General features: G+C 62.8%; 4 protein-coding genes across 4 annotated transcripts in view; 2 read left to right on the forward strand and 2 right to left on the reverse strand.

Annotated features, from left to right (window-relative positions):
* The window catches only part of MNEG_0818 (hypothetical protein), a gene marked incomplete at both ends in the record, with an annotated part of 2,044 nt that extends 1,757 nt beyond the window's left edge, over positions 1-287 (forward strand). Inside the window, one exon of the mRNA XM_014050699.1 lies at positions 50-287. Within this exon, the coding sequence (XP_013906153.1) occupies positions 50-287 (238 nt within the window). The remainder of the gene's footprint in view (positions 1-49) is intronic.
* Positions 288-1,203: 916 nt separating this feature from the next.
* On the reverse strand, positions 1,204-2,629 carry MNEG_0819 (50S ribosomal protein L11; the record flags this gene model as incomplete). Its single annotated transcript, XM_014050700.1, has 5 exons — positions 1,204-1,379; positions 1,532-1,595; positions 2,031-2,123; positions 2,346-2,425; positions 2,533-2,629. 5 exons carry the CDS (start codon positions 2,627-2,629, stop codon positions 1,204-1,206), a joined length of 510 nt encoding a protein of 169 aa, XP_013906154.1.
* A 2,430-nt stretch (positions 2,630-5,059) lies between these two features.
* MNEG_0820 (hypothetical protein) lies at positions 5,060-6,348 on the forward strand (the record flags this gene model as incomplete). The annotated part of the gene is made up of 2 exons (XM_014050701.1): positions 5,060-5,273; positions 6,275-6,348. The coding sequence occupies 2 exons, from the start codon at positions 5,060-5,062 to the stop codon at positions 6,346-6,348; spliced, it is 288 nt and encodes a 95-aa protein (XP_013906155.1).
* Positions 6,349-8,063: 1,715 nt separating this feature from the next.
* MNEG_0821 (hypothetical protein) lies at positions 8,064-11,220 on the reverse strand (the record flags this gene model as incomplete). The annotated part of the gene is made up of 7 exons (XM_014050702.1): positions 8,064-8,542; positions 8,746-8,896; positions 9,095-9,435; positions 9,610-9,841; positions 10,075-10,182; positions 10,379-10,782; positions 10,998-11,220. The coding sequence occupies 7 exons, from the start codon at positions 11,218-11,220 to the stop codon at positions 8,064-8,066; spliced, it is 1,938 nt and encodes a 645-aa protein (XP_013906156.1).
* Positions 11,221-12,277: the final 1,057 nt, after the last annotated feature.

The raw sequence follows: 12,277 nt of genomic DNA on the forward strand, positions 1-12,277 counted from the left end.
CCCGCCGCATCCTGCCGGGCACCTGTGGCTTCTCCTCATTTGCGCCCAGCGGCTTTGACGGCCGTCAGGCGTCGGCCGCCGCGAACGCCGCCGCAAACGCCGGCCTGGGCGGCGGCGGCGGCTACTACGGCCCCTCCAGCAATGCGCGCGCGACCGCCTCGGCCCAGGCCGGGGCGGCGGGCGCAGGCGTGGGCGGCCGCCCCGGCCTGCTGGGGGGTGTGCTTGGCGGCGTTGGGGGTGTTTTGGGCGGCGTGGGCGGCGTCCTCGACGGCGTGCTGGGACACTGAATTGGCAGCCAGGTGCTGCGATGATGCGGTGGAATCCTTATACATGAATGGGGGCATCTTGTCTCCTGTGAGGAGGGTGCCCCACAACGCATGCTTCGTCAACCTTGCGTGTGAATCGGGCTTTTTTCGCGGCGCACCGCACAGGCGCGCCGGCGCGCCGCTCCATGTTTCTGCCTTTTCGCGTGGGTGGCGTGTGTTGAACTATGACGCGTGCCCAGGCATTTGGCGGCATTGGCCTGCTCGACCACGGCGCCGGCAGCGCGTTGCCGCATTCCTCCTGAAATCTTGCACACCTGTGTGCGCACAGCACTGAGTGCTCAGTGGCTCGCCTGGGCAACAATTCCTCGCTTCTTGTTGCACTGCCTCGGTCCTGCCAGCCTGCTGGCTGCCTTATGTGTGTTATTGTTTTTTGACCTGCTAAACCATCAGGATTGTGCGTGCTTTTCTACATCTGCGACCTCAAGCGGCCCGGTCAACGGCGCTGCGACTGCCGTGCTGTTGACACTGCGCTCTGTGGCGCAACAATTGCTTGCGTTGTGGTTTGAGATGTGATGGCATAGGCTCAATTGAAAGCATCCCACCCTGTAAGAGCTTGCAACGCTGTGCATTTTCCCCGTACACCAGCATCAGCTGCACTCAGCGCAAATCCGGCTGCCCCACACACAAAATGACCCCCGACTGCCAAGCGCTATTTTCAAGTGGGTGTCAGCCTGGCCGCTTTCCCACTCCCCTGCTCCACCACCTTGCTGATCCTAATTGCTCGTCTTGCCTCATCTTGCTACTGATGATATTGATTCGTCACATCGCTGGCCGCGCCACACGCCCACGACCCGCGAAGGACTGTTGGGCAGCATATTACACGGGGCCGCGCCCGGCAGCAATGACTGCGGTCCAGCCCTGTCAGTCCGCGGCGCGATCAGTCCACGACGGTCAGCCCCATGTTGCGCGCGGTGCCCTCCACCATGCGCATGACAGAGTCCACCTTGGTGGCGTTGGTGTCGGGAAGCTTCTTCTTGGCGATCTCCTCCACCTGCGCGCGGGTCACCTGGCCGACCTTCTCCGCGTTGGGCTTGCCGCTGCCGCTCTGGATGCCTGCGGGGCGCGATGCGGACGGTCACAGCCGCCGGTTTGCGGGTTGAGTGAGCGGCACGAGGACAGGGTCCGCGCTGGTGCGCCAGGGGAAGCAGGAGGGGAGACGGCACGGCAGACGCGCTCAGGTGCCGCAGGCGCGTTAGGGCGCCCACCTGCCGCCTTCTTCAGGAGGATGGCCGCCGGGGGGGTCTTCAAGATGAAAGTGAACGACCGGTCCTGATTGGGTGTACGACATCCGCCGGGGTTCAGGCAAGCAATGGGGGCGTCAGCCGGAGCGGTTCGAGGCGGGCCAAAAGATTTGACACACAGCTGTCGCGGGCTTCCCGCTTGGACGCGCTGCTGTTTGCACACGCTTGATCTGCTGATGCAACAGCTGCTCGTGCTTGCACTCAGGCGATGTGCCTGCGGCCGCGGCCGGCCGCCGCTGGCCGCCGGCTGCCCCTGAGGCTGTCGCCGCCGTGACGCCATCGCATGCCGGCGCAACAACCGCAGCGCTCGTCGCGCCGCCGCAGCGGCCCTCCAGTGTGCCCTATCTCTGCCGCCGCTGCACCGCCGGCAACTCCTGAACTGATCTGATTTATTTCATTATCCAGCCCGTCCCTCACTGTGCCCTGCACAGCTCCCCGGCCACCCGCTGCGGTGCCCCCGCACCTCGTAGACGGTGATCTCCACTGGGATGACATCACCGGCCATCTTGGCGGTCGCCGCGTTGTACTCCTTGCAGAAAGCCATGATGTTCACACCCTGGGTGATTCAAACCAGGAGGACCGAAAGAAGCGGCGTCGGCTTGTGAGTTGCTGCTGCTGCTGCCGCTATTGCTGCCGCAGACCGCTGAGGGAGGCGCTGCAATTGTTCCTTGCTTGCTCAATCCCTCATGTTCCTGTAGCAACCACTGCACACAAACACCCCCCATCTGTGCGGGCTGCATGTGTGCCTGAGCCGCTTCGGACAGCGGCCGCCGCACACCTTGGAACCGAGCGCAGGGCCGACCGGCGGCGCGGGGTTGGCCTTGCCCGCCTGCAGCTCCAGCTTGATTTTACCGGTCACTGCAATATTCAAAAGGAGCGAACGCAAACGGAATTAGCCACGTCGTGTGCATTGACACTCCACACAAGACGGCCCTCGCCACGGGCTGCAGGCGCCAATGGCTCACCCTTCGCTGCGTTGGTGATAACCAGCGTGTTCCGCCGCGACGTCATGCGAGGCCGCTGCGTGCTGAAGGCCCGGCTGCTGCTCATCAGGGACGCCATGGTTGCTGCTGCAAGCCCGCTCCACACGACTGGCTCCCTATTTGCGTTATCAGGCGACGCAATGCGAGCTACGATTGATGCTGGCGTCAATGGTACTACTGAGCGGCCACCCACTGTGATGGCTGTCAACGGGACACTGGCAGCCAGTGCGTCGATAGAAGCGAAGGCCAACGCGTACAACTCCTGGAGTAAAGTCAGTCCGCTTGTATGATCGCATCTCTTCGCTTGCAGCTGTCTTGCACAGCCATCCATGGAGGTGGTGTTTCAAGGGCGGTGTCAGAAGGCGCATTGTCGACCTTGATGACTTCAACCATGCACCAGGAAGTTTGCACCTGTATCACCAGCCCAATGAGCGGCCAGATAACGTCAAGAAAATTCCCCGTGTCATCAGTGCATCTATCACCCTCGTCAGATGCGTGGTCTGTGCATCGGCTATGGGGCACATGATCCGTCGTCCATGGCAGAACTGCAGTCCGCCGCCACAACCTCAAGCCAAAGTGTTCCTCACAAGACACAAAACCAGCATGTCGGCAGAGGGTGAGACAGCCCCAGATAAAGAGATTTGTCGCTTATCAAATATTGGCGTCTTCAAGCATAGGACTGGGGCTGCTGCCTACCACATATCACACATACCTCGCAACACAGGTCCTGCACCCATCCTGCAGACGGGCTCCCCTGGTGGCGCCACCTTCACGGTGTGGCAGCATTGCAACACCGCATCCCTTGAACTGTTGCAAGATTAAGCCGCTGCTGCCTTGACAGCAGCGCTCACGCACATGAGATGCATGCGCAGCGGGTCATGATTGCTGCGTTCATGAGCCCGAGCAGCAGGAGCAGAAGGGTCATGCCCGCCGTGCACGTGTCAATGAGACATAGGAGCGAAGGGTCTGAGGGTTGCATATGATGGGGTGAGCGGTACGACAGTGCTCAAGTTGTTGAATGCAGTCACATGCCTGATGGCACGCATTAGCGGAGTCCCACCGCACATCACCTGGCTGCAGCGGCATGTGGCAGGACAAGCGAACACGACATGCCTCCTCCCTTGTGATAATGTACACACTTTTCAAACAGGTCTATGGCCGGGGCAGCCTGCTGCGACCCGGACGCCTGCTGCCCGTTTTGGGGCGTCATGCCACTACCCGAGGCAGTGCCATGACACATTTTCATGCACACTGGCTCAGCGTGTAGCAGCGCGGCAAGCCGCACCGCCTAACGGCTGGATCAGCGAGGCTTCTTGTGTGTGTATGGGTGGGGGGGATCACTGGAAAAAAGACAAAAAAGGAAGAGCACCCCATGCCTCATTTAATGCATCAACACGCGGCCGCATCTTATTCCGATGCTCTTCAGCCAGCTCCTTGGTGGGCTTGCGCTTCTGCCCCACCACAGACTGTGCCACCATGTGTGCCGCCTCCTTGAGCTCGCTGCTGACCTCCTCGCGCCCGCCGCTACCGCCACCACACCCTCCTCATCGCCGCCCCGTCCTCAGTGCGCCGGGGGCCCATGTATCCCCTGCCCCACCCCTGCCGATTCATTTTGCGCGTCTCCCCCATTCCTACCCTTTGCGGTGGCCCGTGCCAGGCCGACGGGTTTATAATCCGCGCCGTTCCCCATCCGCCGCTGTCGCCACCCCGGGTGGGCGGTCTCGGGCAAGGAAGTCGGATTCCTCCAGGGGTTCACACTGCAGCCGCTGGTTCTCTGCACAACTGGTGAACTGTGATTTCCGTTCCAGCGCTGAGTTCCTCAACATGCGCTAGCTGATCGTGATCATAGGGATCAGTCATGCACAAATCGGACAGTCTGGCGAGGCAAGCCACGCGGGCGATCAGGCTCTGCTGGGCCCCAATGTTGGAGAAGAGACGCATAAGAGAAATCACCGAAGTAGCATGCACGCATTGAGGCATAGGCAAATCCTGGAACCGCGAATGTGACTGCTCACTTGCTCGCCTTAGCTACAGCGAGGTAATCCCCTCCTGAGGCACTTGACTCATCGGAAGACTCGCTTAGCGCCCGCTGTTTGGCAATGGAAATATCAGTCTGACGCATCTATAAGCTTGTATTTATGTCGTTCAGATCACCCCAGTGTTTCCCGTCTAGAGCTGCCGTCTTGAACCGACGCGAGGTCCTTCGAGAATTTCATCCTGGCCTTTTCGGCCACCCTTGCCTGTGAGCTGCGCTGCAGCCATTTTGGGAGGAGGCTGAGGGGCCCAGTTGCTTCGAGGTGCGTGCGCTGGCTCGGGCCACGCTTGGCACAGCTGGCGCGCCACCTGCGGCACCAGCACCAGCCGCTGCCAGCTGCACTCAGTGCCTGCTAAGAGGCGCAGTGCTGCCCCGCCTGATGCTGGTTTCATCGCCATTCTGGTTACGATGCCAGGTCAAGCGTGCAGGCATCACGTGCTGCCTGCCACACTATGCTCTCGCACGCAATCGCCGATGCAGCGTGCGCAGGTCCTGGTCTCCATGGATGCGCCGACTTCACGGCTGCAGCTGTTGCAGACCTTGCATGAGCTGTTCCCAGGCGATGTCAACGCCGTGTTCCGTGCCGACGCGGCAGCGGCTATCGACAAGATGTCCACGGACTGGTCTGCCGCTCTGCTGGGCATGCCGGTCGGCGATCGGAAGCTGGCCATCAAGGCAGCTGTCCGGGGTGAGTGGGCCTCTTGGCATACGCTGACGCGGCGCAGCAACCGCACAGTGTGCCTCATGTATTCAAAAGTCCTTGAGGGTGCTAAGTGGCAGTTGGAGGTGGTTCCAGTGGTGCTGCTGTGATGCCGAGAGGGTGCCACGTGTTCGCATGGGCTTGACAGCAGACACTGCCGTTCTGCTGCTGCTGCCATTCACCTCTCCCTCATGCCGCTCTCCTCCATGCACGCTATGCACTACGACCTGCCGGCTCCTTCTCATGGTATCCTCGATCCCGTCACTGCTGTCCGTGCACTGCAGGTGATTGCCATCCATCATATAGCTTGCCTTGCTTGCTGGCTGTGCTACGCATGCAGCCTGCTTTTCAGGCTGCCACTGTGGAGTGCAGCCTGTGCGTGCGCATCATTTACGCCACCTGAATGCCCGCGCTGACACTGCCCGCACACCTGCTGCTCTGCATCACCGCCCGTTGCATCTCGTCTCTTTCCACCTGCTGGCTCTCCTCACATTCAACATGCCCCTTTGATTCGCATCCGTCCTCATGGCTTGTGCCCGCTGCTCTGCGAAGGATCCAGAACAGGAGGTGAGTTGCTGCAGGTTTATGTGATGTTGCTTGTGGCCATCCTGCTGATCCTGCACCCCCCAGCTGCTCCTTGTGGTGGTCCAGTCTGCCGGCGCCCTGCGGAATTGTGCCGCGTGCTTTGATGCGTGCCATGCCCCTGCCGTCGCATGTACCTTGATGGTCCTCGCCCGGGCATCTTACATCATCCCACAGCAGCAACAGGTGACATGCCTCAGATCAGTGCTGTGATGTGGGATGGAAAAGGCTGCTGTGCGATAGGGAAGGCTTCAGCACGCATTTGCCCAATCAGCGGGCAGATGGTAAGCCCGATGACAGCAGCAGGGATCCTACCCCTTGGCACTGTCGCCTCTGTCCTCGCTTTGCAGCCTTTTCTTGACCAACGGGTCCCTCAATTGTGACTGTCGGGTCATGCCGATCTGTAGATCACGTCGAGTCGGATGCTTGGCGGGACATGATGCAGCGGCTCAACAAGTGGTCTGATGACATGGTGAGCTGATCGCACTGCGGCACTGCCAGGCAGTTTCTGCTTGACTTATCTCGAAGCATCAGATAGGAGGCTGGCATGCTTGGTCATTTTTCCTAGCAGCAGATTAGCGGGTTTCAGACATGCATGGTTAATGCAACTGCTGCCTGTGCTCCTGTGTAGGCGGAGAAGGCGACATGGTACTGGTTGGAGCCACCTGGGCGCCGAGTTGCTGTGAAGAAGGATTCATGACAGTTGTTGGTCCTGATGGCAGCTGCGGAGTTGGCAGTGCTTGTGGCGCTTGCATGTTGGCAAGCCTGCAGGCCTCAATGGAGGGCCTTCTGCTACATCGTGGCGTTGGCAGCCTTCGGTGGCCTCAGAGTGTTCATGCTGCGCTGGGAATTGAGTGGAGTTTAATTCCCTGCACTAAGCCTGGCCGCTGCTGTTGAAAGTGCGCTGCAAGCAGCAGGCGTCTTGCAGCAGCAGCGGCGACAGCAGCAGCGACAGCAGGAGCAGCAGCAACAACAACAGCAGCAGCAACAACAACAGCAGCAGCAACAGGCACAGCCAGCTCCATCTCTGACAAGAGGTCTTCTCATGTGGTGGTTGGGTGCACTGGCATGATTGTGGTGCATGGCAAACATGTGCGCTGCGGCCACGGTTGGACAGTTCGCTTTTTTGTGGGTGCGTGTTGCGGGCATGTGCTCATGTGCCCTGGCAGAGTGCTGAAAGGGGCGAGGCAGCAAGGCAGCAGTGACGCGCTGGAGGCGGGGAGCTGTGCACAGGGTGCCGAGGGAGCTAGCACCTGTTCTTGTAGTGTTTGATGTTTGGTTTACATGTCGTTTTTGTATGATGTTTTGTGCCATCCGTCTGTTGTCACCTGAGAAACAAGCAGACATTTGCTTCGTTCCAGTTTGACTTTTGATTTGGTTCAGTTTTGGCTGCTTGTTCTCGAGCTCGTCGCGTACAACGTGCCTTGGCAGCCGCCTTCCTTCCTTCAGACAAAAGATCTCCAGGAAGCGTGGGTTGAGCAGAGAAACAAGCGGCTGTACTGTGGACATCGATCGGGCACCTTGCATCGGTGCCGCCACCCTTGCCTGGGGCTGGCCGAACAGCAACTGAATCGGCTCCTGAGGCTCGATGCTCAGCGAGCACAGGTGGTGGGGCGACGGAGTACTGGTACCAAAAATGCCCTTGAAAATGATGGTGCAACGAAGGAAGTAGAAGGGCCCAGCACAATGTGGGGGCTGGGGGTTCAAAATGGGCCGTACGGTACATCTGTTGTACGTCACTTGGGCACCCGGCTGGACAGGCATTTAGCGGCAGGCGTTGTCGAGCTGCGGCTGGCCCGGAACTGCGGCAGTGCGTGGAGCATTGAATTCACTTAGGGGTTCCGAGGCGCAACGGACCCGTGACCACTTGATGGTGGTGATTGTGCAAGTGTCTGAACTTCAAGCCCTGCTCGGGCAGCTGCTGCTGCTGGTTCATTGCATTGCGTTCTGTTGACATCTGCGAAGCTGGTATGGAGGCTGATGTGCACTTGGGAGTCTTCAGTGTTGCCCTTTTCTGCGGGCCACGCACCACCAGCTGTGCACGGCGCAAGCAGCACTGGGACTGTGCACCTTCTGCGATCAAGACCCGTCGGATGCCCATGCACCCCAGCACCGCTTGCCGGCTCAGCGCTACACTTTCATTGTTACATCGTGTATCATCAAGCCGCAGGACCCGCCAAGAGCCCTCGTGCGTGCTCAAGACGGGGCCCTCTCGTCCTCGTCCTTGGACAAGCTCTTTCTGAGGGCGAGCCCCGGCCCGCTGATCCGCCGCCCTGCAACGTCGGCCACCGCAGCGTCCGGCCCCATCAGGGCTGCCGGCGCCGCGCCGGGGCTGTGCCGCCTGTGCTGCCGCTCGTGCTCGCCCGCCGCCGCGCCTGCCGCGCCTGCCGCGCCTGCCGCGCCTGCCGCGCCTGCTGCACCGCCGCCGCCGCCGCTGCTGACCCGGGCCGCCGACCTCGGGAGGGCGTGCCGCGGCGTGACCTTGGCGCCTTCGCCGCCTGCGACAGCAGCCGCGGCCGCTGCTGTTGGCGGCGAGTGCGACGGGTCGTGCAGCCGCTGCGTTCGCCTCAGCCTCTCCAGGATGGACTTGAAGCTTGGCCGCTGGTCTGGATCGAACGCCGTGCAGTCCGTCACCAGCTGCTGCAGCGCCTCGAGCGCACGGCGGTCCGCGTCACCTGAGTGCAGGAGTGACGTGGGGGAGAGGCATCGGTTGTGTGGTGAGTGTGAAACGCACAATATAGTTGCGCTTGCAATTATTACGTTCAGGGCACAGCACGATCGCGCGTGCTGTTCTAGTCACTCTCGGCTGACGCCCACCCTCACAGGTCGCATCGCCTAGCATTTCGGCCAACAAGCGGGGGAGCGTCCGGCCACTCACCTGCGCCATCTGGCACGGTGAGCGGCGGCAGCGCCATCATGGCCGGGTTGGCGATCCACTGGGCGCAGATGAGGAGGCCGTCGACGCCGTCGAAGCGGCGGCGGCGCTCTAGGGCCTCCCAGAGGGTGACGCCGAAGGAGTAAACGTCGGCCTAAGCGTTGGATTTGGGGTTGCCGGTTTTGGCACACGAATCTGGGCGATTGCTATGACGACCTTTAAGTACTTGCTGGTGGGGTCTCGCTGACGTCAACCCATTCACTGGCGCGCACACCAACCCGTTCACGCACTCGCCCACGCCAGAACAAACACAAACCCTCTCCTTTACATGCATGCGTGCACGCGCTCGCACCTTCAGGATCCGCTCCACCGGTGCATCATCCTGCTGCAGCTGCTCGTCAAGCAGCTCCGGCGCTGAGTAAACACACGTCCCCACCACCCCAGGCGTCAGTGTCCGCGCCGGCTGCCGCCCCCCTGCCGCCCCGCCGCCGCTCCCGCCCCCGCTCCCGCTCCTGCCGCCCCCGCCGCTGCTGCTGCCGCCGCCGCTGCCGCTGCCGCTGCCGCCGCGCTTCGCTCGGGCTGCGCCGGGCGCGCCCGGGGCGCCAGCGGGCACCTCAGGGGGCGGGAAGACGTGGCGGCTCATCCCAAAGTCTCCAATCTTCATGACGCCGCCGTGGCCCACAAACACATTTCCTGCGGGTTCAATTCGCAGCAGGCCGTTGCGTTTCAAGGCTTTACCAGGTCATGCGGCAGGCGGCAAGATGCGCACGCTGCTGCGTCACTGGTTTCAATATCTGGATCGCGGCACATGCGTTGCGACTGAAAGGCGAGGAGTTGCGTGGCCCTGCTCCGCATGGGAGCACCCACCTGGCTTGAGGTCGCGGTGCAGTATGGGCGGCCGCCGCGAGTGCAGGTGCATCATGCCCCTCGCGACGCCGCGCGCCAGCGGCAGCACCTTTGACAGGTCAGCCGCCGCGGGCCCCCGCTGGCCGCGGCCGCCGCCCCCGCCGGCGTGCGCGAGGCTGCTGCTGTGGTGCAGCAGGGTGTCGAGTGTGCCCCTGCCGCAGTACTCGAGCACCAGCAGCCACGTGCCGTCGTCCTGCCGAGTGGGGACGCAGAAGATGAGCACTACTTGGACATACTGTTTGACTTGGCTTGTACAGGCCAGCAGCAGAAATTTGTTGAGATTGCAAACAGCTGCAGAGATGTTTGCACATTTCTTATTGATCACCCTCTCGAATTGGATTCAGGTCCTGGAGTGCGTGCAGCGCGTGGCTCAGGGCCCCCCTGTAACACATCAAGGGCAGCAGACCAGAGCATGCACCCGCGCACCTTCTGGCTGAGGCCCCGCAGGCCGACCACATTGTCATGCGCCCCCACCGACAAGTAGATCTCCACTTCGTCTAGACTGGGGCGCTCCTTGACCGCCACAGGCGCGTCCTGGTGTGAAGGGCGCAGCGGGTGGCGAATGATCAGGTTACCACTCCAGCTGTGCAGGGCTGCAACACTTGCACGCATGGTGAGAACCATGGTTTTATTCAAGCCGCCAACAGAGCCACTGTGGCAGTGAGGCTTGTCATGCACGCCTCACGAAGCCGCGCGGTCGCTCTGCGCAATCGCGCCCACCCCCGCCCACCTGATAGCGGGCCTCGTAAACCGCCCCCTCCGCGCCGCGCCCGAGGCAGCGGCCGATGAGCAGATCCCTGTGGTTGATGATCTCAACAGGCACCGCCGGCGCAAACCCCAGCCCCACCCCCCGCCGCTGCGTCCCGAACACGAGCCCGCCGGCGCCGCTCAGCGCGCCACCCAGGGAGCGGCCTGGGCCAGGCACGCGCCCGGCGCCCGCGCTCCCGGTCGCGGCGCCGCCGCTGCTGGGGGGCCCCATGGGCGTGATGAGGCCGTTCGAGTAGTTGCTGCGGTGCGTTCGGGCCGTGTCGGGCGAACCTTCGACAAAGTACGAAGCCAGGCTGCCGGGGGTGTTGGCGGATGAAGGCGATTGCACCACATAACCGTCGCCGTGGGCTGCGCTGCCAAACTGGCCTGGTCAGGGGCGGATGGGTGGGGGCTTGGTCAGAGATGGGGTGGCAAGGACGCAGCTATGCAAAGTGATGATGAGGAGTGAAGAATCAGGAAGTCAGGTGGTCAGTACTTGAGAGGCAAATGAGCAATGTTTGCAAGCAGCTAAGCCACAGCTGACTCGCACATGGGGTAAGGGAGCTGTTGAAAAGATAAGCAGAAGCGCAGCGCCGGCTCACCTGTGGACCAGTGGCCGCTCCCATCCAGCTGGATGGAGTGCGCTGAGCTGGCGCGCCTGTGGCCCGGGAGCCGCAGCTGCAGGTGGCGCGGGCTGCCGCACCCCAAACCACCGCCAAACCCGCCGCCGCTGCCGCCGCCGTGCAGCACAGCTGATAGGCCGTAAGCGCCGCTGCCAGCCGTCCCTAGCAGCAGGCTGGAGTCACCGCGCTGCAGGGGCGACATGCCAAATGGGCCGTGGCACGCCGCGCCGCCGGGCGCTCCCGCTCCTGCACCGCCTGCCACAGCCTGGTGGTATGCTCCCGCAAAGCTCAGGCCGCCGCTTGCAGCAGCCCCGCCGCCGCCGCCGCTGCTGCGCGGCCGCGTCCCTGAGGAGTGCCCGCCCCCGGTGCTGCCCCTGGGGGCTGTTGCTGGCACAGCGGTCCCGCCAGCTGCTGGGCTGGCACCTGTCTGCCTTTCCAGCTGCCCTTGCTGCCACAGCTGAGGCGGCTGCCCGGCTTCCCCCGGTGCTGCGCATCCGCCCTCTGCCTCTTCATACGCCTCTGATTCCAAAAGGGCCGGCAGCACCGCCCCATGCTGCAGCGACGCAAACGGCGCCGCTTTGGCCGCCGCAACGCCGCTGCTAGCGCGTCGCACGTGATGCCACCCGTCCCCCCATGGCATGTGCGGCAGTGGTGGCAGAGCCGAGCCGCCACTGCTGCTGCGCAGCAGCGGTGGCCTAGGGTAGCCCGCGCTTGCTCTGCTGCCGCCGCCATCGTCGCCATTTCTGATGCCGACGCCCTCTTCGCCTGGGATATCCGCTGTCGCAACGCGCAGGCTTTGGGGATCGTGCTGCTGCTGCTGCTGCTGCTGCTGCTGCGGCTGCGGCGGCTGCGGTGCTGTTGCTGCGGTGCTGCTACTGCGATGTGGGCTATCAAGGGCTTGCTCCTGCTGCTGCTGCTGCTGTGCCCGTGCTTGCGCCGCACCCGTCCCTGGCCCCACCACCATGCCTGTCCCCTGCCAAGTTTCCACCGGTGTCTGCCGTAGCTCGCCCTCTGCCCCCAAGCGCTGTGCGAGGCCAGCGGTTCCTGTCGCTGCGGCCAGCGCCACCACGGAGGCGTCCATGCCAGGCGCAGGGTCTTCAATCTCCCCAATGGTTGTCCAAGAAGTCGTCGTGGAGCGCCGCGTCCACCCGTCGCTCAGCATGCTTGCGCGGCCCTGCGTGCTGAAGCTGCCCATTGTGCGTGCGAATGACTGTTTGCGCTCGAAGCTGCAACGTTCCGCTGGGGCCGGCGCCGCTAGC

Source organism: Monoraphidium neglectum (assembly GCF_000611645.1).
Source record: "Monoraphidium neglectum strain SAG 48.87 unplaced genomic scaffold scaffold00072, whole genome shotgun sequence".
Lineage (NCBI taxonomy): Eukaryota > Viridiplantae > Chlorophyta > Chlorophyceae > Sphaeropleales > Selenastraceae > Monoraphidium > Monoraphidium neglectum.